The sequence below is a fragment of the Chiloscyllium punctatum genome, chromosome 24, assembly GCF_047496795.1.
Source record: "Chiloscyllium punctatum isolate Juve2018m chromosome 24, sChiPun1.3, whole genome shotgun sequence".
Classification (NCBI taxonomy): domain Eukaryota; kingdom Metazoa; phylum Chordata; class Chondrichthyes; order Orectolobiformes; family Hemiscylliidae; genus Chiloscyllium; species Chiloscyllium punctatum.
The window spans coordinates 45,183,491-45,204,557 of record NC_092762.1 but is presented as its reverse complement, the minus strand read 5'-3'; the positions used below and the strand labels follow the sequence as shown (position 1 = coordinate 45,204,557).

The 21,067-nt window shown below is 42.5% G+C and overlaps 1 protein-coding gene and 1 non-coding gene across 4 annotated transcripts in view; both read right to left on the bottom strand.

The window, feature by feature from the left end:
• Positions 1 to 2,073: 2,073 nt before the first annotated feature.
• trnag-ucc (transfer RNA glycine (anticodon UCC)) lies at positions 2,074 to 2,145 on the bottom strand. The gene has a single exon. It is a non-coding gene; the product is annotated as a tRNA-Gly (tRNA).
• Positions 2,146 to 12,734: 10,589 nt separating this feature from the next.
• Positions 12,735 to 21,067, bottom strand: part of dapk3 (death-associated protein kinase 3) — a 43,356-nt gene continuing 35,023 nt past the window's right edge. For all 3 annotated transcript variants that reach the window (XM_072593781.1, XM_072593783.1, XM_072593782.1), the window contains exons 7-9: positions 18,172 to 18,324; positions 17,600 to 17,645; positions 12,735 to 16,243 (exon numbers count right to left, since the gene is read on the bottom strand). In XM_072593781.1, coding sequence (XP_072449882.1) covers positions 15,701 to 16,243; positions 17,600 to 17,645; positions 18,172 to 18,324 — 742 coding nt within the window. In that variant the 3' untranslated portion in view covers positions 12,735 to 15,700. The remainder of the gene's footprint in view (positions 16,244 to 17,599; positions 17,646 to 18,171; positions 18,325 to 21,067) is intronic.

The window sequence follows — 21,067 nt, the reverse complement described above, 5'->3', positions numbered from 1 at the left end:
GAAAGTGAGGACTGCAGATGCTGGAGATCAGTGTTAAAAAGTGTGGTGCTGGAAAAGCACAGCAGGTCAGACAGCATCCAAGGAGGAGGAGAATCGACATTTCAGGCATAAGCCCTTCATCAGGAATGTTATTGGCTATTTTAACAGGCATGGTCGGCATTTCATCCAAGGCCAATGGTATCCAGCTGATAGTGCAGCTTCTACACCTTCTAGCCTTTGTACATCTCTGACCCCCATTTGCTTTTGCAATATGACTGCACACTTATCCCTTAACTCACTGAACTGAAACTGATTCAATCCCTTCAGCACCATTGGTCAGGAAATGTCTTCCAGCCCAAATAAAGCAGGACACCCAACAGTTCAGCATGAAAGAAAGTTGTTATACTCGCACCATCATTAATAATCAGCCCACATTTCAACACGCTCATTTCCACTTTAATAGTAAACTGCAGCACTTTGTCGAATGAGGGAAAAACAAAATTGTGAAGCTGTCAGATTGTCATAAAAATCCATCTGGCGTCCTTCAAGGAAGGAAATTTGTTATCCTTACTTGCTAAGGTCTACACTTGATTGTGTCCCACAAAACAGAGTTCAACTTCTCCGCAATTGGCCCAACAACCTCTTGCTTTAAGGAGAAGGCTTACCACAACCTTCTCAGGCCAAGAGGCAGAGACAATAAATATTTGTTCATTAGTTAAAATAAATACACTCCCTTTCTGAATGTTGTGCTGTTTGGTTTCTTACAGGTAAAGATTTTCATGGCAAGTTGTCACTCAAATTATTGTTGCGCTGCTCCGAATTGATCTCACTTTCACAAAACTGTAACAAATAAGCCATAGTAGATTTAGGGAAGCACTCAATGTGCACTCCTGAGGGGAGTACAAAGTTAAAAATCACACAACACCAGGTTATAGTCCAACAGGTTTAATTGGAAGCACACTAGCTTTCGGAGCGACGCTCCTTCATCAGGTGATTGTGGAGGGAACAGAATTTATAGCAAAAATTTGCAGTGTGATGTAACTGAAATTATACATTGAAAAATTGATTGTTAAGCCTTTCATCTGTTAGAATACAGTGATAGTTTCACTTCTTTCATGTGTAAATCACAAAACCTTTTTTAAAAAGTTGCATTCTTGGGTTAGCTGTTAACAATGGTGATAGCTAGACAATATATTGAAGGTGTTAGCCCCTTGTGTTCTCTGTCTATGACCTGATGTTTAGATTGATTCTAATCTAAAAAGTGAGATAACAGAGTTTTACATAAATTCATGCAGTTTTTGAGCTCAGAGTTTTACATGAATGTATGCAGTTTTTGAGCAAAGTGCAATATAACTCTACAAGGACAAATTCACGCCACAAAATATATGTGACTTACACATGAAAGAAATATCGTTGTATTCTAACAGATGGAAGGCTTAACAGACAATCAATTTTTCAATGTACAATTTCAGTTACATCACACTGCAAATTTTTGCGATAACTACGATCGAGCCCTCCACAATCACCTGATGAAGGAGCGTCGCTCCGAAAGCTAGTGCTTCCAATTAAACCTGTTGGACTATAACCTGGTGTTGTGTGATTTTTAACTTTGTACACCCCAGTCCAACACCGGTACCTCCAAATCATGACTCCTGAGGGGAGTATTAAAACACTGCTTCCCCTACCCATTGAATTGGGTAATTTATATAGTGAACAGGTTAGGTACAGCCCAACTCTGATGCCACCGCAGTTGATGAGATCTTGCCACAGTTAAAAGCCGAATCAAGGGAGAAGCAGAAGGGTTTGGGTTTGGTGGCGGGTTCTTGCCTGGTTCTTGCCTGGACTTTGGACAACTGTTCACCTTCCCGAAGCTGCAGCATTGAGGCGAATCCGGGATCAAGTTCCTGCCGGCGCCGCTGAAAGGGTGCAATGCCAGCAGCAGCCACCGGGTGGCAGTGGGTAGTTCAGGGATGGAACAATATCGGCGGCTGTTACAATGTTACTGTTTAATTAAACATCAGGCGCCGCGATCCCACTCCCAGTGAATGAGACAAAACATCTATCACTTACAAATCTGCTTCTGTTAAAAATGACTGCGATGGCCGGGAATCGAACCCGGGTCAACTGCTTGGAAGGCAGCTATGCTCACCACTATACCACCATCGCAATGCTGAAAAAAACGGTAAGTATAACCATCATATCGATACGTTTACATCTGTTTTCATTCATGGTGCAAATTTAATGTTGTAATACTGGTTTGCTTATGATTATTTCAATTTTGTAAAGATGGCACGTGGGTAAGGGAACCAAAATGTGAACTGCCTCGAATAATTCCCTCCAATCTCTATCACACCACCCCCTCCCAATATTCTTTTTTTCTCACTCTTTCATCTTTCTCTTTTGCCCTCCATTGAACCTCTTTATCTGCCACTCCACCTCTCACCCCACTGTCTCCAAATTGCATCCCATTTCTCTTTCCATCTTATTAACATCCGTCTTTTATTCCATCTCTCACTTCTTCCCAAGTTCACTCACTCTTACTCCATTCCTTTCCTTACACTCCATCCTTCCCAATCTCCTCCATCCCTCCCAATCTCCTCCATCCTTCCCAATCTCCTCCATCCCTCCCAATTTCCATCTCTCCCCTGACCATTTTTCAGTTAACCCTCTCCTAATCTGCCTAAGGCTCCTCACTTCACCACCCCCTCATCCAGCCATCCCACCAGTCTAACAACATTTATTTTTACCACTCCCAATATTTTTTACAATCAATAGGAAGACAGCTTGTTTTGTTGGTTCCAGGGATTTTACAGTGAAGGAACCATGACTTGGTTTCAAATCAGTGTGGTGTGAGAGGAGAATTTGCAGATGGTGGTGTTCCAAAGTGTCTGCGTTTTTTCTTTGTTCTTCTAAATGTGTGGTCAACAACCTTTAACTCCTTCCTTCAGGGTATTGAGGGTGTACCCACACCATATCAACAATCGAGAAGGCGGGTGTGTCTGGATGATATCAAGTTTCTTGAGTATTGTTGGAGCTGCACCCATCCAGGCAATGGGGAATATTCCATCACACTCCTGACTTGTCCCTTGTAGATGATGATAAAACATTGGGGAGGCGGGAGATGAGTTACTTGCCACAGAATATGTACTTTCCGGTTTGCTCTTACAGCCACATTTTTAATCCTGCACCCATCATATCGCTTCACCTTATGGTTCACGATTTCACTCTGCCACTGTTCCAATTCAGTTTTTGGTCAATTGCACAACCTCCCTCCCTCCCCAACCAGAGTGCAGATGTTTTTATTGTTGCATGTCAAGGTAACATGATTAGATTCTCTCTTATCAGCGATAGGTATTGCCTGACATTTGTGTGGCGTGACTCTTACTTGCCACTTGCCAGCCCAAACCTGGATATTGACCAGGTCTTGTTATATTTGAACACGGACTGTTTTCAGTATTTGAGGAATTGCTGAGCACTGTTCAATCATCAGCCAACATCTCCACTTATGGTGGAAGGAAGGTCATTAATGAAGCAGCTGAAGGTGGTTGGGCCCAGGACACATCCCTGAGGATTGAAATCGTCCATCACTCCTTTTATTTCACCATTCTGTCTCCCATACACATCCATGACTTTCCTTTGCAAATCGATGCTCGTGTAGCTAATAACAGAATTGGTGCTTTTGATTTTATAGCGTTATAATTTTTTTTCTTTTTATTATATCAGTTCTGAGACATTGGAGTAACATTGAGTTCATCCCACTGCAGTTAGTGAATCATTGAATGGTTACAGCATTCAACACGGCAGTTTAGCCCCTTAACTCCAAATGCTGTTTGCAAGATCAGTTTAGAAAGTGCAAATCTCTGCCCTAACCCTGTAACCCTGCAGTTTCTTTATATCTTCAATTTACTTTTGAAAAACTTCAATGGTATCTGTGCCCACTAGACTCTTGGGCAGTTCATTCTGGACCCTGGCCACATTCTACTTCAAAAATAATTCTGGCTTTGGTTCTTTGGACAGTGACTAAACTATTACCCTCCTGTTCTTGATCCAGCTGCCAATCGGAATAGTTTCTCTCTGTTGAACCTGTGTAGACACCTCACAATCTTGAACAGCTTTATCCAATCTCCTCTGAACCTTCTGTTCTCCAAGATGAATAACCCCTGCTTCCTCAATCTGAATTTTCCCATATCTGGAACCAAAGATTCATGTAGTGCGGAAAAGGCCCATCAAGTCGCAACGACATAAATACCACTAAAAGTGTGCTAATCCCAATTTCCCACACTTGTTCCATATCCTTGAACGTTATGATATTTGAAGTGCACATCCAAATATTTTTTAAAGGTTTCCGGCCTCCAGCATCTTCCCAGGCAGTGTGTTCAGATTCCCACCACCCACAGAATGAACAGGTTTTATCCCAAATCCTCCCTGAATCATTGTGGAACTAGATCTGTAACCAGTCTCAGATCTTTTCTGTAACTTTCATCTCTTCTTAAATCCTCTTCACTTCTTCACTTTTATATCTTACACCTTTATTTCTAAAACCCCAAGAATCCATTTGCCTTATTAACCAGATTCTCAAAATTACCCCATTTTCTCTAATGATTTGTTCTCATACGAGCAAGCCTCTCTGTTCTCCCAATCTCTGTTGACTTGTGTGATTTAACTTAGATTTCCTCTCCACCTTCTGACTTAAATTTCATGCTTCAAGGCTCTTGTATAAATGGCACATGCCACATCTCCACCTATTCAAGCTGTTTTCTTGCAGTCTATTATTATCGTCCTCACAATTCAGTGTAAATACAAATTTTGTGCCAACTGCAAATTCTGAAATAATGCCACACACACCCAAGTCTAAGTTAGTAATGCACATATCAATTAAAATATCAGGTTAGTACCACACCCTAGGGAACATGACGGTAAAATATAGACCACTAACTTTCAACTTGCATCACGATTTTTGAAACTTTATCATTAGTTCATGGGATGTGGATTTTGCTGGTTGGACCAGTATTTATTGCCTAGACCCTCTTTACCCTTGAGCAACTAGGTGGTGTTGAGCTGCCTGTTTTGGCATGCGGTAGGCCATTTGGTGTAGGTACAGGTGCCCCCCGCTATTCGAAAGTAGTGCATTCCTATGAAACCGTTCGTAAGCCAAAGTGGCATAAAGTGAAAAAGCAATTACCATTAATTTATATGAGGAAAATATCTGATCGTTCCCAGACCCAAAACATAACCTCCCAAATCAAACCAAATAACACACAAAACCTAAACTAACACTAACGTATAGCAAAGGCTGTCAGATGTTGGGGTGGTGGGAGGTACAGAATACCTTAGGGTATATCTTGCTAACAGATGCACAAAAAATCGAGATAAAGCACAGCTGCTCACAGACACAGTTCAAAACTATGGCAGCTTGATGCTCAGATGCTGAGTGTAGTTCCTGGGGAAGACACTTGGCGGCGCCACTCTCACTGCGTGCACGTTTTCGTAAAAGAGAAAATCCTCTTTCAGTTCGTGAAAACAGGTACTAAAGTAAGTCTTTCATAAAAGCGAGTTGGCATAAAGCGACCATACAAAAAGCAGGGGATACCTGTAAACCCACAATGCTGTGAAACAGGAAGTTCCAGGACTTTGACCCAGTGACACAGAAGGAACAGTGATATATTTCCAATTCAGAATGTTGAGTGGTTTGAAGGAGAACTTAGTGTTTTTGAAATAACTGAAACTTTTAAGGACTAGGGCTATTTTAAAAAGGAAGCAATATGGATCTCAGTTTGTTCAGTTGCACAGATTGAACCATGAAAGGTTGCCCAGGAGAAAGTGAGGACGGCAGATGCTGGAGATCAAAGCTGAAAATGTGTTGCTGGAAAAGCACTGCAGGTCAGGCAGCATCCAGGGAGCAGGAGAATCAACGTTTCGGGCATGAGCCCTTCTTCAGGAATAAGGAAGGTGTGCCAAGCAGGCTAAGATAAAAGGTAGGGAAGAGGGACTTGGGGGAGGGGTGTTGGGAATGTGATAGGTGGAGGGAGGTCAAAGTGAAGATGATAGGCCGGAGTGGGGTGGGGGTGGAGAGGTCAGGAAGAAGATTGCAGGTTAGGAAGGTGGTGCTGAGTTCGAGGGATTTGACTGAGACAAGGTGGGGGAGGGGAAATGAGGAAACTGGAGAAATCTGAGTTCATCCCTTGTGGTTGGAGGGTTCCCAGGCGGAAGATGAGGCGCTCTTCTTCCAACCGTCGTGTTGCCATGGTCTGGCGATGGAGGAGTCCAAGGACTTGCATGTCCTTGGTGGAGTGGGTGGGGAAGTTGAAGTGTTGAGCCACGGGGTGGTTGGGTTGGTTGGTCCGGGTGTCCCAGAGATGTTCTCTGAAATGTTCCGCAAGTAAGCAGCCTGTCTCCCCAATATAGAGGAGGCCACATCGGGTGCAGCGGATGCAATAAATGATGTGTGTGGAGGTGCAGGTGAATTTGTGGTGGATATGGAAAGATCCCTTGGGACCTTGGAGGGAAGTAAGGGGGGGGTTTGGGCGCAAGTTTTGCATTTCTTGCGGTTGCAGGGGAAGGTGCCGGGAGTGCAGGTTGGGTTGGAGGGGGGTGTGGACCTGACGAGGGAGTCACGGAGTGAGTGGTCTTTTCGGAACGCTGATAGGGAAGGGGAGGGAAATATATCCCTGGTGGTGGGGTCCGTGTGGAGGTGGCGGAAATGACGACAGATGATACGATGTATATGGAGGTTGGTGGGGTGGTAGGTGAGGACCAGTGGGGTTCTGTCCTGGTGGCTCAAGGGCGGAGGAGCGGGAAGTGGAGGAGATGCGGTGGAGGGCATTGTCGATCACATCTGGGGGGAAATTGCGGTCTTTGAAGGAGGAGGCCATCTGGGTTGTACGGTATTGGAGCTGGTCCTCCTGGGAGCAGATGCGGTGGAGACGAAGGAATTGGGAATATGGGATGGCATTTTTACACGGGGCAGGGTGGGAGGAGGTGTAGTCTAGGTAGCTGTGGGAGTCGGTCGGTTTATAGTAAATGTCCGTGTTGATTCGGCTGCCTGAGATAGAAATAGAAAGGTCTAGGAAGGGGAGGGAGGAGTCTGAGACGGTCCAGGTGAATTTGAGGTTGGAGTGGAAGGTTGCCCACAACTATCCAGCTTGAAAAGACAATGAAGCCAGATTCACAAATGCACAAATGAATCATATTTTAGTAGCTGCTTGGCAGAAGAGCAGACAGATAAAAATCAAATAGATTGGTAACATTAAGGACTGAGAGACTCGCAAATTCCTTCCCATCATCTCAAAAACCAGTAATGATTAAACAAATCAGAGAAACATCCATTCACCAAGAACTCAAGGGCTGGATATAATTTGCTTGTTCCAAGAGTGAAGGACATTGCTAAATAGCCATTGTCTCAGGTTCAGATTTTGCCAACACAAGGGGCTGAATGTTTACTAGAAATCGGCTGTCAATTTTGGTGAGTTTCATGGAGGGTTTCTCGGTGAACCCTGGAGGGATTTTTCACGTTATACGCAGAAATCCGCCTCATTAGTTTTGCACCTTTTTTTTGTTTTTCTCTATCATCAAGATGGTGGCCCAAAAAGATATCCCCTCCACCACCCGTGAGGACAGGAGGTTGGACCACTCAGACAATACCCCTTGACAAAGCTGCCTTATGCACCCTCCACCAGCCTGGGTACTGAGACCTCAGTGGGTATTTTATCTGGATTAGAGTGGGGAACACTTGCTGGTGAGAACATCACTGCCACGTCTCTGCAGCCAGCACTCAGACTCCCACAGACCAGGCACTTGCTCAGTGCCAGGCAGGAGAGGACCCTGCGGTGTCAGCTTTGAGCAATGTCATTGAAATACACAAGCAGACACGTGAACATTGAACAGTACAGTGCAATAACAGGCCCTACCGCCCACTATGTCCGCACCAACCATGATGTGATTCTAACCTAATCTCATGTACTTGCATATGGTTCTCTATCCTCTGCCTGTTCATGCATCTATCTAAGTGCTTCTTAAATGTTGCTATTGTATCTGCTTCTCCCACCTTGCCTGGCAGTGTGTTCCAGGTACCTACCTCGCTGCGTTAAAAAAATACTTCTCCTCTTTCACCTTAAACCTATGCCCCTTAGTATTTGACAATTCCACCCTGGGAAAAACACTCTTGACTATACACCCGAGCAATGCCTCTCAATTCTACATACCTCTGACTGGTTGCCCCCTTCAGCATCTCCATGCTCTTGCGAAAACAGTGCAAGTTTCTCCTGCCTCTCCTTGTAACTAATACGTTCCAATCCAGGCAACATTGTGGTGAACCTCTTTTGCATCCGCTCCAAAGCCTCTACATCCTTCCTATAGTGTGGCAACCAGAACTGCACACATTACTCCAAAGTGGCCTTAGTAAAGCTTTATACAGCTGCCATATGACTTGCCAACTTTTATACTCAGTGCCCCAACTGAGGAAGGCAAACACATTGTACACCTTCTTTACCACCTCATCCACTTGTGCTGCCACTTTAAGGAAACTGTGGAGTTTCGCCCCAAGATCCCTCTGTATATCAATGTTCTAAAGGGTCCTGCCATTTACTGTATACTCATCTTGTGCATTTGACCTCCCAAAATGCAGCACCTCCCATTTGTGGGCAGCACAGTGGCACAGTGGTTAGCCGGGCTGCCTCACAGCACCAGAGACCCGGGTTCAATTCCTGCCTCAGGTGACTGACTATGTGGAGTTTGCACATTCTCCCCGTGTCTGCATGGGTTTGCTCCGGGTGCTCTGGTTTCCTCCCACAGTCCAAAGATATGCAGGCCAGGTGAATTGGCTATGCTAAATTGCCCATAATGCAGGGGTATGGGTGGGTTGCAGGTCAGTGTGGACTTGTTGGGCCTAGAAGCCTGTTTCCACATTGTAAGTAATCTAATCTAATCTAAACCTCTCATTTGTCCAGATTAAAATCCACCTGCCATTTGTCTTCCCAACTGATCTATATCCTGCTGTATCATTTGACAATCTTCCTCAGCATCCACAACTCCACCAATTTGCAAGTTGCCTACAGCCTTACTAATCAGACCATCTAAATAACTTTGTTTGTGATATATATATATATATCTCTATCTATCTATATATCTATATCTATATCTATATATTTCACAAACAATCAATGTCTCAGCACTGATCCTTGTGAAACACCATTGGTCACAGACCTCAGGTCAGGAAAAACATCCCTCCACAACTACTTTCCATCTTCTATGACCAAGTTCTGTATCTAACTTACCAACTCACTGTGGATCCCATGTGACTTAATCTTCTGGACCAGCCTATCATGCAGGATCATGTGAAATGCTTTTGTAAAGTCAGTGTAGACAATATCCTCTGCCCTACTCTGGAATATTGCGTGCAATTCTGATATCCTTCCTATCGGAAGGATGTAGCGAAACTTGAAAGAGTTCAGAAAAGATTTACCAGGATGCTGCCGGGGTTGAGGATTTGAGGTATAGGGAGAGGCTGAATAGGCTGGGGCTGCATTCCCTGGAGTGTTGGAGGTTGAAAGGTGATCTTATAGAGGTTTATAAAATCATGAGGGACATGGAGAGGGTAAATAGAGAAAGTCTTTTCCCTGAGGTGGGTGAGTCCAGAACTAGAAGGCATAGGTTTAGGGTGAGAGGGCAAGATATAAAAAGGACCCAAGGGGCAACTTTTTCACAGAGGGTGGTACGTGTATGGAATGACCTGCCAGGGGAAGTGGTGGGGGCTGGAACAATTACAGCATTTAAAAGGCAGCTGAATGGGTATATGAATAGGAAGGATTTGAGAGCAATGTAGGCTATGTGCTGGCAAAAGGGAGTATATTAGGTCAGGGTATCTGGTTGGCATGGACGCATTGGACTGCAAGGTCTATTTCCATGCTGTGTATCTTTATGATTCCACCCTCATGAATACTTTAGTACTTCCTCAAAAAGCTCAATAAAACTTGAGACACAAGACCTCCACATACAAACCCATGCTGCTGATCCCTAATTAGTCCATTTTTTTCCCCAAATAAGAGTAAATTCTGTCCCCAAGTCTCTTTTCCAATAATTTCGCTATCGCTCAGGTAAGGCTCCAGCAACCTGTAATTTCCTGGATTATCCCTGTTGCCCTTCTTAAACAAAGGAGCAACTTTGGACTTTCTCCAGTCCTCTGTATCCTCTTTAGCTACAAGTGAGGTCCCAAAGATCTCTGTCAAGGTCCCAGGAATCTTCTTCCTTGCTGCCTCCCTCAGTATCCTGGGATAGATCCCATCAGGCCCCAGGGGGCTGATCGACGTTAGTGTTTTCCAAGACAAAGCAGCAGGCAGGTTTGTGGGACACACTAGACAAACTGACTTGAAAGCTGGAAGACTTCACCAATGCTATTGGTAGCTAGTTGCCTGTGCCACGTGTCATCTGCTTTCATGGACAGTTGGCAGCTGCCATGGACAGCAAGGTACTGCAGTCTCAGTCTATTGGATATATACACAAACCTGTCCTTCCATTGCTCAAGCCATTGGTACTCATCACCAACAGTAACAGTGGGATAAGGAACACTTTCTTCATGAGGAGACAGGGCTGTGATTGGAGCTGCCTATCCAGAATCACAAACAGCCTCTTCTCCCAACACCAGAAGTCATCTTGCAGGACATTCCAGAGGTGGTTGTGCCCTCCACCCTACCTGTCACCCTCAAACTGAAAGTGTGTACACCTACCTCTGGGTTGGCCACCTGCAGCTTTGAGACACAAACATCACTGGGTCACATGAGCAAAAGACCTAGGCCAATAGGTTCCACTGTACAGCAGGCCTTATGGAAGACAAAAGCAGCATACCAGAACTTCAAGAGAGTCAGGGGCAGAGGGGATTGCAGTGGCCATCTCTAAGGTGCTGGAGAAGCTGAAAGGTCTGAAGGTGGATAAGTCACCTGGACCAGATGGGCCACATGCAGGGTTGTAAAGGAGATTGTCGAGGCATTAATGGCAATCTCTCAGGAATCACTAGTCAGGGAGGGTCCCCGAGATCTGAAAAATGGCTAATGTAACCCCACCCACCTCTGAGAAGGGAGGGAGGCAGAAAGCAAGCAGGAAACTATAGTCTGGTTAGCCTGACCTTAGTCCTTGGTAAGATTTGAGGGCCCATTATTAAGGATGAGATTATGGAGTACAGTATTGGGAAGTGCACAGTAAAATAGGATGGGGTCAGCATAGCTTCGTCAAGGGAAGTCATGCCTGATAAGTGTGTTTGCAGAGGTAGAGGTGGCACGGTGGCTCATCCCATTTTTACTGTGCACTTTCAAGTACACCAATATCTCATCTTTAATAATGGACTCTCAAATCTTACCAATGACTGAGGTCAGGCTAACCATTTTCACAGGGGTTTATGTTGGGAATCACAACTGTTCGTATTATACATTAACTATTTGGATGAAGGAATTGGAGGCAATGTTGCTAAATTTGCAGATGATACAAAGATAGGTGGAGGGATGGCTCGTGTTCAGGAAGCAGGGAGACTGCAGAGAGTGGGCAAAGAAATGGCAGATGGAACATAATGTGTGAAAGTGTGAGGTTATGCATTTTGGTACAAAGAGGAGCTTAATTTTTAGGCAGATCAAAAGGTTATGGGGAAAATGCAGGAGAATGGGTTTGAGAAACATATCCGTCAAACTGCTTAATTCTTCTCCTACATCTTATGATCTATAGGGTGGACCAGAAGAGTGCACAAAGACATAATGAGTGAAAGAAAGACAATCGTGAGGACCCATATATGGTACAGGTGATATGCCACAAATACATTCCCAAATTTGTTCACCTCTTCAGTGAGAGAACAAATGCTATTCTAACTGCAACCACAGGAATGAAGGTAGAAAGCCAAACCATCCTTAACACATGTTTTATGGCCCAGGGAGTGAAGGGAGCAGCTCCTAAAACCATAAGCAGACTGTGGGACCTTCGAAGATGTTTGTTATTTTGCCAACTAGATGAATCTTCCCACGTCAATACATTGCTTGTGGGTCACAGCATTATTGGCATTGATTCCTCAATGGCCAGGGTTTGCATTCCACACAGTAAGCCAATGCTTTACTGCATATTTTGTGATGATCTGTCTTTCACCTGCACCACGTGGGGGCCTGTTTAATGTTATCCCCTTTTGAAAGGCATTACTTCACATGAAAATGGAGCCAGTGAACCACCCCCTTCTCGGCTTCCCTCCCCATTAATCCTATCAGCTTTGATCTTCCCAATACTCCTCCCCAACCTATTTATTTAAACGACTCATTACCCCATTTTACCCGATGTTCAAGGCATGTCACATCACCAAGCCAGATATCAGACTGCACTGACCCCTATTGAAGCCACGCTGCTGCTGAGTCAGTGGCCCCACCTCCTGCATTACCGGTTCTCCTCCCATTCATAGATTAAGTTGGCCATTTTACAAAGATGCAGCACCCTGTTCCCAATTCCCTAATTGAGTTCCCAGCTTTCATAGTGCAGCAGTAGCTTTTGATATTCATCCACAACCACTGGTTGGTTAGCTCAGTTCACTGGACAGCTGGTTTGTCATGCAGACTGATAGTAACAGTGTGGGTTCGATTCCTGCACTGGCTGAGGTTAGTGAAGGGTCCTCTGTGACCTCTCACCTCTCCTGAGGCATGATAGTCCTCACCCATCATCTCTCCTGTCTGAGACAGCAGCTCTACGGTCTGGCAGGACAACTTTACCTTTATATATCCAATAAAGGAAAAAGAACATTTTATTTTTAAAGGTTTATTATAAATGTTAAATGTCCAAGTATCAAACAGACCTTAATGATCACCTTCAACGTGGTTATAAAATGTCAATATTTCTCAGATAATAACATATTAGTGAATGAAGACAGGTAACTGCTCTGTAATGAAGATAATCAAAAAGCAAGAAAAACATACATGGGAAAATATCTTTAATACATGCACCTTATATATATATATATATATAAAAGATGTGGTAGCACAGTAAACATTCACAAAATGTGCAGGCAAATTGGAGCTGAATCATAGCGATGTTCAGTTCAAATCTAAATACCTTATAAAATCAAGCTGGACCCCAAACCATCATGTACTTGTTCATGCACCACTCCCACCACCAGAGAAAACAGTTGGCATCTTTCATTTATTTAACTAGGAAATACTGTATAATAAGTGCTCGATGTGTTTAAGTCTGAAATACTTATTAAAAATAATTGCTCCTACAGAACTTGGGTTCCTTTCAACAGTATGCTGGTGAATTTGACTAATTCATTTTCTTTCATGGGATGTGGTTTCATTAGCAAGACTATTAGTGTTGCCCAAATTTCCCTTGAACTGCACAGCCAGTTAAAAAGGGCGGTTCAGAGTAAACTACAGCACTGCAGATCTAGAGTCACATGTAGGACAGACCAGGTGGGGCCAATTGACTTTTATTAATTGGATTTAAACACTATGATGATTTGCCTGTCTCCCATCACGGGGACGACACACACACTTATGAAACATTAATAAGAAGCTTAATTGTAAGTTGAGCAAATGGAACTCACTACCACATGGAGAGGTTCAGGCAGATGATGTGATAGATGGCCAGATGAAGTACATGAGGGAGAAATAAATACAGGGTACACTGACAGAATTAGATAAAATTGGGATGAGGCTTGTGTTGTATAAACACCAGAGATCCAATAGGTCAAACAGCTTGTTTCAGTGTTGATAAATACCACTGAATTAAATAAATGCCTGTTACTTTGTTAACAAAATTACATCGAACTTGGTTACTATTTTTCCAAATAAAAATTATCCAAAATAAGCTTGTGCAATCATTTAAGCAATCAATACAATTCAAATATTAAATCTGATTGTTTTCATAAAACAAAGATATGAACATCTACTGAGGTTCTTTAGCCCAGATTTTACAGGTAGAGGGGAAATCACAGGGAGAAGGCAAACAGTAGCAAGAACAGACTGTGTTACGTTTAGTTGTTAACAGTGGCCTTCACTGCCTGAAGGGAACCCAGTGGTAAATGACAGTCATAGCAAAGTTCGGGTCTGTTTACTGACAGCAAGGGAATGCTAATTCAGCTCCTTACAATAAAACATTAGCTTAGTTACTGAGTTCTTTGGAAATCCATCACAATCTTTGCAAGTGGAGTCTGATCACTCATCTAGTAAAGAGAAAATCAGCACTCCCTGAATCTACATTTTTAGCTGGGGCAGGAGAAGTCTTCTAAATGAAGCTCAGGCCAATTACATAGAGGGACAAACATTGGGTTCTCAGCCAGTCACATTGTAGTTACATCCTGAAGAGCCAGTGGTGGCCTTACTTATCTCCCGCTGCTTTTGCCAACTTCTGGCGAGATTTCAAGGAATAGGTCCAGCTCCAATTGAACCCAACATGTCACTTCAACGATGGAAAATTACAAGAGCTGAAGTTCAAAAATTTATTGGGGCTTCTGTCTGACCCACTGAAGATCTGAGTTAAACTTATCTAGCGGGCTTAAAATCAAAAAGGAATTACAGGAAACTATTGCAGGTCTTTCATAGGAGATATTGAATCTGATATAGTAATTTGTAAACTGTTCATTAAAGAGATAAATGTTTCATTCTCAAATGAGGTACCCATTCTATTCTGATGTCTGTTTGAGATACAATGGTGAGGGCAGGTTTCAGAAAGCACAATATCACATATATTTGTACCAATTCTGCCATATGTAACTGCTATTGTATAACAGGAGTTGGATTTGCAATTCTTATCTGATATTTGATTATATTTCAGATCCACTAACTACACTTTCAGTTTCAACAGCTGATAAGGTGGAGTTTGTATTTAAAAACGTATCGGTGAAATTTCATTATTTTTCACAACTCCGTAAATAGAATATTCTCTTAACTGTTCAATAACAAATGTGCTTTAAGTGACAGGAACATATTTAGTTACTCTTCAACCCCAATCTTCTTCATCTTCAGTAGCCCCTCGGGATTGAAGGTGACTGTAGGTTGTTAGGGATGGAGATATTTAAGTTTAATGTGTGCTCCCAGGGTCTGACAGACACACCAGGGAGTGCCTGAAGGTTGGGTAAATGGGATTTAGTAGATTGAAGTCCCTCTGGCACTTCAACTTTGCCTCTGCAGACTTCCTGACAAAGTTACACCATCTATCTGCTTGCTTCCAAATGAACCTTCTCCTTTGGTCAGCCAAAGATCAGGGTTTCCTATGAACCAATAGGAATCCCAAGGGATAAATGATAAGGTGAAAGAGGTGCTGGTTAATGTGAGGGATGGGAGCTGTCCAGTGTATAGCAACTGACTACCCCCTCCTCTCCATCCGCCTATTCCCAAATACTGAGGTGCCCACATTAAGCGTGGCTATGTCCCCTGGAATCACAGTGGTCTCCAGTGGATGGGAATAAGCAAAGCTCACCAGAGAAACAACAGTAGCAGGGACAAGGCCAACAGCAGCATGCAGAGCTTGTGGTATTGATCAGCCTTTGGAAGAACCATGTTTGTGTGATGTTTTCAGACTGGAATGTCATTGAGATTTGGCAATGAGCCCAAACTTAAATATGGGACTGGAACAAAACTAAGTTGGCTCCAAAAGACTGATGTTCATGACAATAACTGAAGCAGTTCTGAAGCTATCTTGTCCAATTTGGCTGGCTTCAAATGGATGAACTGGTTTGTAGGCGATTTCTTAGAATTAAGAAAATTGTTAGCTAACGCATTCCTCCAAGATGACCATCATCACCAACCCCTCCTTGCATTCGCTCCTGTTCAACAGACATCAGGAGCTCCTCAACCCACTTCAGTTCTGCAGCCAGTGCATCATAGCGGTTTTCCAGCTTTGTGTACTTCCGTTTCAGGATGTTGGTGGACAGCATCGTCGATTTGACGTCATCTTGTGCTTGTTTCCTCATTGTTTCTGTTTTCCGCATTTCATTCTTAATGTGCCCAAGATCTTGGCTGATGCTGTCATTCTCTTCCTTGTACCAGGATTCCTTCTCATCATAAATGGAAACAAGTGCATCAATGTCCTCTTTGAAAGACTTTTTGTTTTTCACCAGCTCCTGAATGCTTTCATCTACTGCATTGATTTCTTCCAGAACTTTTGAGAATCTCTCAAAGTTGACATAGGTATTATTTGGAGGCATGCTCGAGTGGGACTTGATTGTGTATTCCTTGAGGCGGGTTGTCTTCAGTCTACGACGCTCTGGCTTCTTGCCATTATCCTCACGTCTCACATTTCTTCGCTTAATAACCTATAGAGGGTGAAGATAAAACAAATAGACTGTATTAAGTTCACTTCTGAACCAAAAACGACTGAAGGAAATGTACTGAACCGCACTCAACTGATACAGGATTCAATACAAGATTTACAAGGACGTTGCCAGGGTTTCAGCTTTGGAAGAGGGTGAACAGGCTGGGGCTATTTTCCCTGGAGCATTGGAGGCTGAAGGGATACATTACAGAGGTTGATAAAATCATGAGGAGCATGGACAGGGTGAATAGCCAAGGTCTGTTCTCCAGGGTCGGGGAGTCCAAAACTAGAGGACATTGGTTTCAGGTGAGGGGGAGGATTTAATAGGGACCTGAGGAGCACCTTTTTCATGCAGAGGGTGGTGCGTGTATGGAATGACCTGCCAGAGGAAGTGATGGAGGCTTATACTATTTACAACATTTTGATCGAGTTTGGTATATAAATAGGAAAGGTTTAAAGCGATATGCGCAAAATGCTGGCAAATGGGATTACATCTGTTTAGGCCATCTGGTTGGCATGGTCGAGTTGGAGCAAAGAGTCTACTTCCATGCTGCACATCTGACTGTCCTGGCCGGTCTACAGTCTTCTACCCTACACAAACCTAAGCTGCCAATTTCAATTTATCCGTTACCCTAAATTTAAGTTCATCCTCACCCCTCCTCAACTCTGTCTATCCCATGTGTACAGGGAACATTTCAAAATTAGCAGACGACAAACTTGGAAGCATCAGGAGCGGTGAGGAAGATAGTATTGCAATTCAAGAGGACTTCGATAGACTGGTAGACAAATGTCAGCTGAAATTTAATGCAGAGGTGTGTGAAGTAATTTATTTGGGTAGGATGAACAAGGAGAGGCATTATAAAATAAAAGATACAGTTTTAAAGGAACTGCCAAAGCTGCAGGACCTGCGAGTATATTTGTACAAATCACTGAAGTTGGCAGGATAGGTTGTGAAAAGTGATGAAAGCAGCACAGGAATCCAGGGTTTTTATACATTAGGATGTAGGGTACAAAAGGTGAAGACATGATAAAACACCAGTTTGGCTTCACCTGGAGTCCGCATCCAGTTTTGGACACTGCATGTTAGGATGGATGTAAAAGGCATGAGGGGGGCTGCAGAAAAAGGTGCAACAGAATGGTTCCAAGAGTGAAAGAATCAGTTATCTGAATAGATTAGAGAACATTCTCAGAGACCTCATAGAAGTGTTCAAAGTCAGGAGGGACTGAGCAGAGAAAATAGGGACAAACTGTTCTTTGCATTGCAAGGGCACCAATTTACGAGAATTAGTAAAAGAAATAATGGTGACGAGGAATTTTTTTTTGAACACAGTGATTGGGATCTATAAAATAAGGTTACCTTAATCCACGGATGTTCTAGACTGTCACCAATTGTCATTCTCTTCCTAAAAGTGAAAAAATATGAAATTTCAGAACAAGCATTGGATTGTGATATGCCCACACATTTGTTAATTTTTTCCTTCACTCAGACCATTTCCATATCAGGATTTCTCTATCTGCCAGGTATAAAAATAGCTCCCCCTCTTTTACTAGGCAGAACAATACTTGATACAAATTAAATGCAAGGTCTGTCAAGTTTTGCCAGAACTCTAACTACTGGTGCAACGTGCAACCAACCAGAGTCATGCAATGGAGAGGACCTTAAGCAACCAGCACCTCTGGATTGAAATTAAGCCAATTGTTCAACTGCAAGAGCACAATACGTAGAATGCAGAACAGATCGAGTTTGGAAGGTGGAAACAAGGTAACAATACTACAAATAGAATATAGCCGATTGGGAATAATCTTTTTAGAGTTTAAGGATTTACTTATTTAAGTAACATTTGAATGTTAAAAATAGTTCCTTGTAACTCTATACATTTAATGCTTAGGCCATCCTACTGCTATTACTTTGACAGAAGTAATTCTTACTTGGGGTCTTTCACCAGAAGCCTGCGAATGAAGTCCTTTGCCAATTCACTGGTGTTACTGAAGTATTCCTCATCAAAGTCATAATTCACAGCAGAAATGTTTGTTAAGGTTTCTTGTTTCGTTTCACCAAGGAATGGAGAAGCACCGCTTAAACTGACAGTGGGAAGAAAAGACAGCAACATACATGATTCAACAGGCTAGTTGTTCAGCTCAAAATGAAGGTTAACTTTAGACCACAATTAACAATGTTCTGTTACAAATACAGCAATCAATAACTACATCAGTTGAAACTTTAGCAATGGTGGAATCACCCATATGTAGGTCACAATTATAGTCAGAAATGTTCACCTAGAAACAGATCATTTGGTCCAACTCACTCATGCTGACCAGACATCTGCCAGTATTTGGCCCATATCCCTCCAAACCTTCCCTGTTCATATGCTCATCCAGATACCTTTTAAATGCTGCAATTGTACCAGCCTCCACTACTTCCTCTGGCGGTTCATACCATAAACACACCACCCTCTGTGTAAAAATGTTGTTCCTTGGATCCCTTTTAAATCATTCCCCTCTCAACTTCAACTTATTCTCTCCAGTTTTGGACTCCCCTACCCTGGGGAAAAGACCTTGACTGTTCACCTTATCCGTGCCCCTTATGATTTTATAAACTCCTATAAGGTCACCCTTCAGCCTCCAATGCTCCAGCGAAAATGGCCCCAGCCTATTCATCCTCTCCCCACAGCTCAAACCCTTGAACTCTGGCAACATCCTTGTCAATCTTTTCTGAACCCTTTCATGTTTAACAACATCTTTCTTATAGTAGGGAGACCAGAATTGTACTCAGTATTCCAAAAGTGGCTTAACCGATGACCTGTACGGCTGCAACAAGACCCTCCAATTCTTATAATCAATGCACTGAGCAATAAAGGAAAGCGTACCAAACGTATTCTTCACTATTCTGTCTACCTAAGACTCCACTTTCAAGGAACTATGAACCTGCATTCCCAGGTCTCTTTGCTTGGCAACACTCCCCAGGATTTTACCATTAAGTGTATAAGTCCTGTCCTGATTTGCCTTTCCAAAACATAGTACCTTAGTTCAAGAAAAAAATAATGAAGTACAGCAAAGAATATTATGAGTATTTAACAACAAGCTCACCTCAGACATCAAGGACCGAAGAAAACAAGATACATCACTATTTTATTCTACACAGGCAAACATAATACAGTCGATAATTAATCAGCACATGCAGTCTAATGATTCAATACTATTAAACCATTGTCTATATTCATCCTGTTATGGCATAGATTCAGAATTGCATCTTTATTTTTATTTAGCATACCCCACAGTCCATATCTGGTGCTCAGATTTGAGAATTATAGGACATAGGTTAGCAAATGCAAATCAACAAGTAGCACCATGCCCCTTCTTTTAAGTACATCTTTAAAGAGTGAAAAGCCTTCCAGGTTCAACAATCGAGTTCAACTCCTTCAGAGAATCAAAACAGAAATTGCCAGAGAAACTCAGCAGGTCTGGCACCATCTGTAGAGGGAAAAATAGAGTTAATATTTCCAATACAATGGCCTTTGGAAGAACAGCTACTGTCAGAGAAACTATACTGTAATCCAATCAGTGCCTTCTTCCCTTTGTTATTTCTTGCTCAGACCCATATAGATTCTGTATCACTTCCTGCTATTTCCTTTTATTACTAGAAGTTATGCCATCATACTTCTCTTCCCATCTAACCTTTCCAAAATCACATGCCCAAATATTTAATTCAGCTTTAATCCCCTTGTAACAATGGCTTCATAATGATGATAGCCATTGACCGTATTTTGCCATCAATTCACTTACCATATATACTCATGTAAAAGTCAAACCTTTTAGATATTTTTAAAGATTCAATTTATAGGGTCGACTAATAGCTTTATGGGGCTGAAATTATGCTGCAGTTCAAAATACTATATTATATTATTGGCAAAAATCAATTTGAACGCACAACTAATCCCGGCTGAAGAAGGAAAACAATGAACTATGGTAAAAGTAATTACTGGATAAAAGAAACAGGATTAAGAATAAATTACTGGTAGGAAATTTTATTTATACATACCAGTACGAAAATTTAACATGTCAAAGATTCATTGAAATTCAGTTAAATCACACTGTTCAACATTGTCATGGCCTGGTATAATGGCACACTTAAAATAAACCATTTCCTAAATTTTGAATGTGTAAGCGTCCTGAAGTTTCCCGCCAAATTCTTCCATTTCTCTCATGTTGTGAATCTCAGCAACATTCATAAATTACTGAAAGAATTAAAGACATATGTAGCTAACATATCTCACTTTCATTCAGATATGATGGCACATTTAAAATGATTAAGCTTTTAACGATATTAATGATGTATAGTGAACATAGTCCATCAGCACTTATTGCACTGAGGCCCGGTCTGAATGAATGAATGAATGAATCGAAACATGCCATAGTAAACTACGTAGGGAGGAAGAAAGGAAGGAAGGGGGGTGGGGGGCGGGGGGAGGAAGGAAGAAGAAAAGGAAGGTTGGGGGGGGGGGGGGGGCGGGGGGAAGAAGAAAAGGAAGGGGGGGGGGGGAGAAAAGGAAGGGAAAGAAGAGAGTGAAGAACCATTAATTTTACAATGTCTCCCTCTCCGAACCTAGCTGCTGCTTTCTTAAAAAATAAAAGTTAGTGCACTCTGTCCCTTCCGGCTTTGCTCTGGGTATCAACAAAACAATTGCCTTGCAATATGCCATATCCTTTTGTTTGTAAGCCTACATAGCCCCCTCAAACTCTCCCCCTTCCAATTTGTTTAAAGCCCTCAGTCACGATCTATAGCTCCTAAAACACTTTGAATTCAGCTATGAATATAAAATAATTT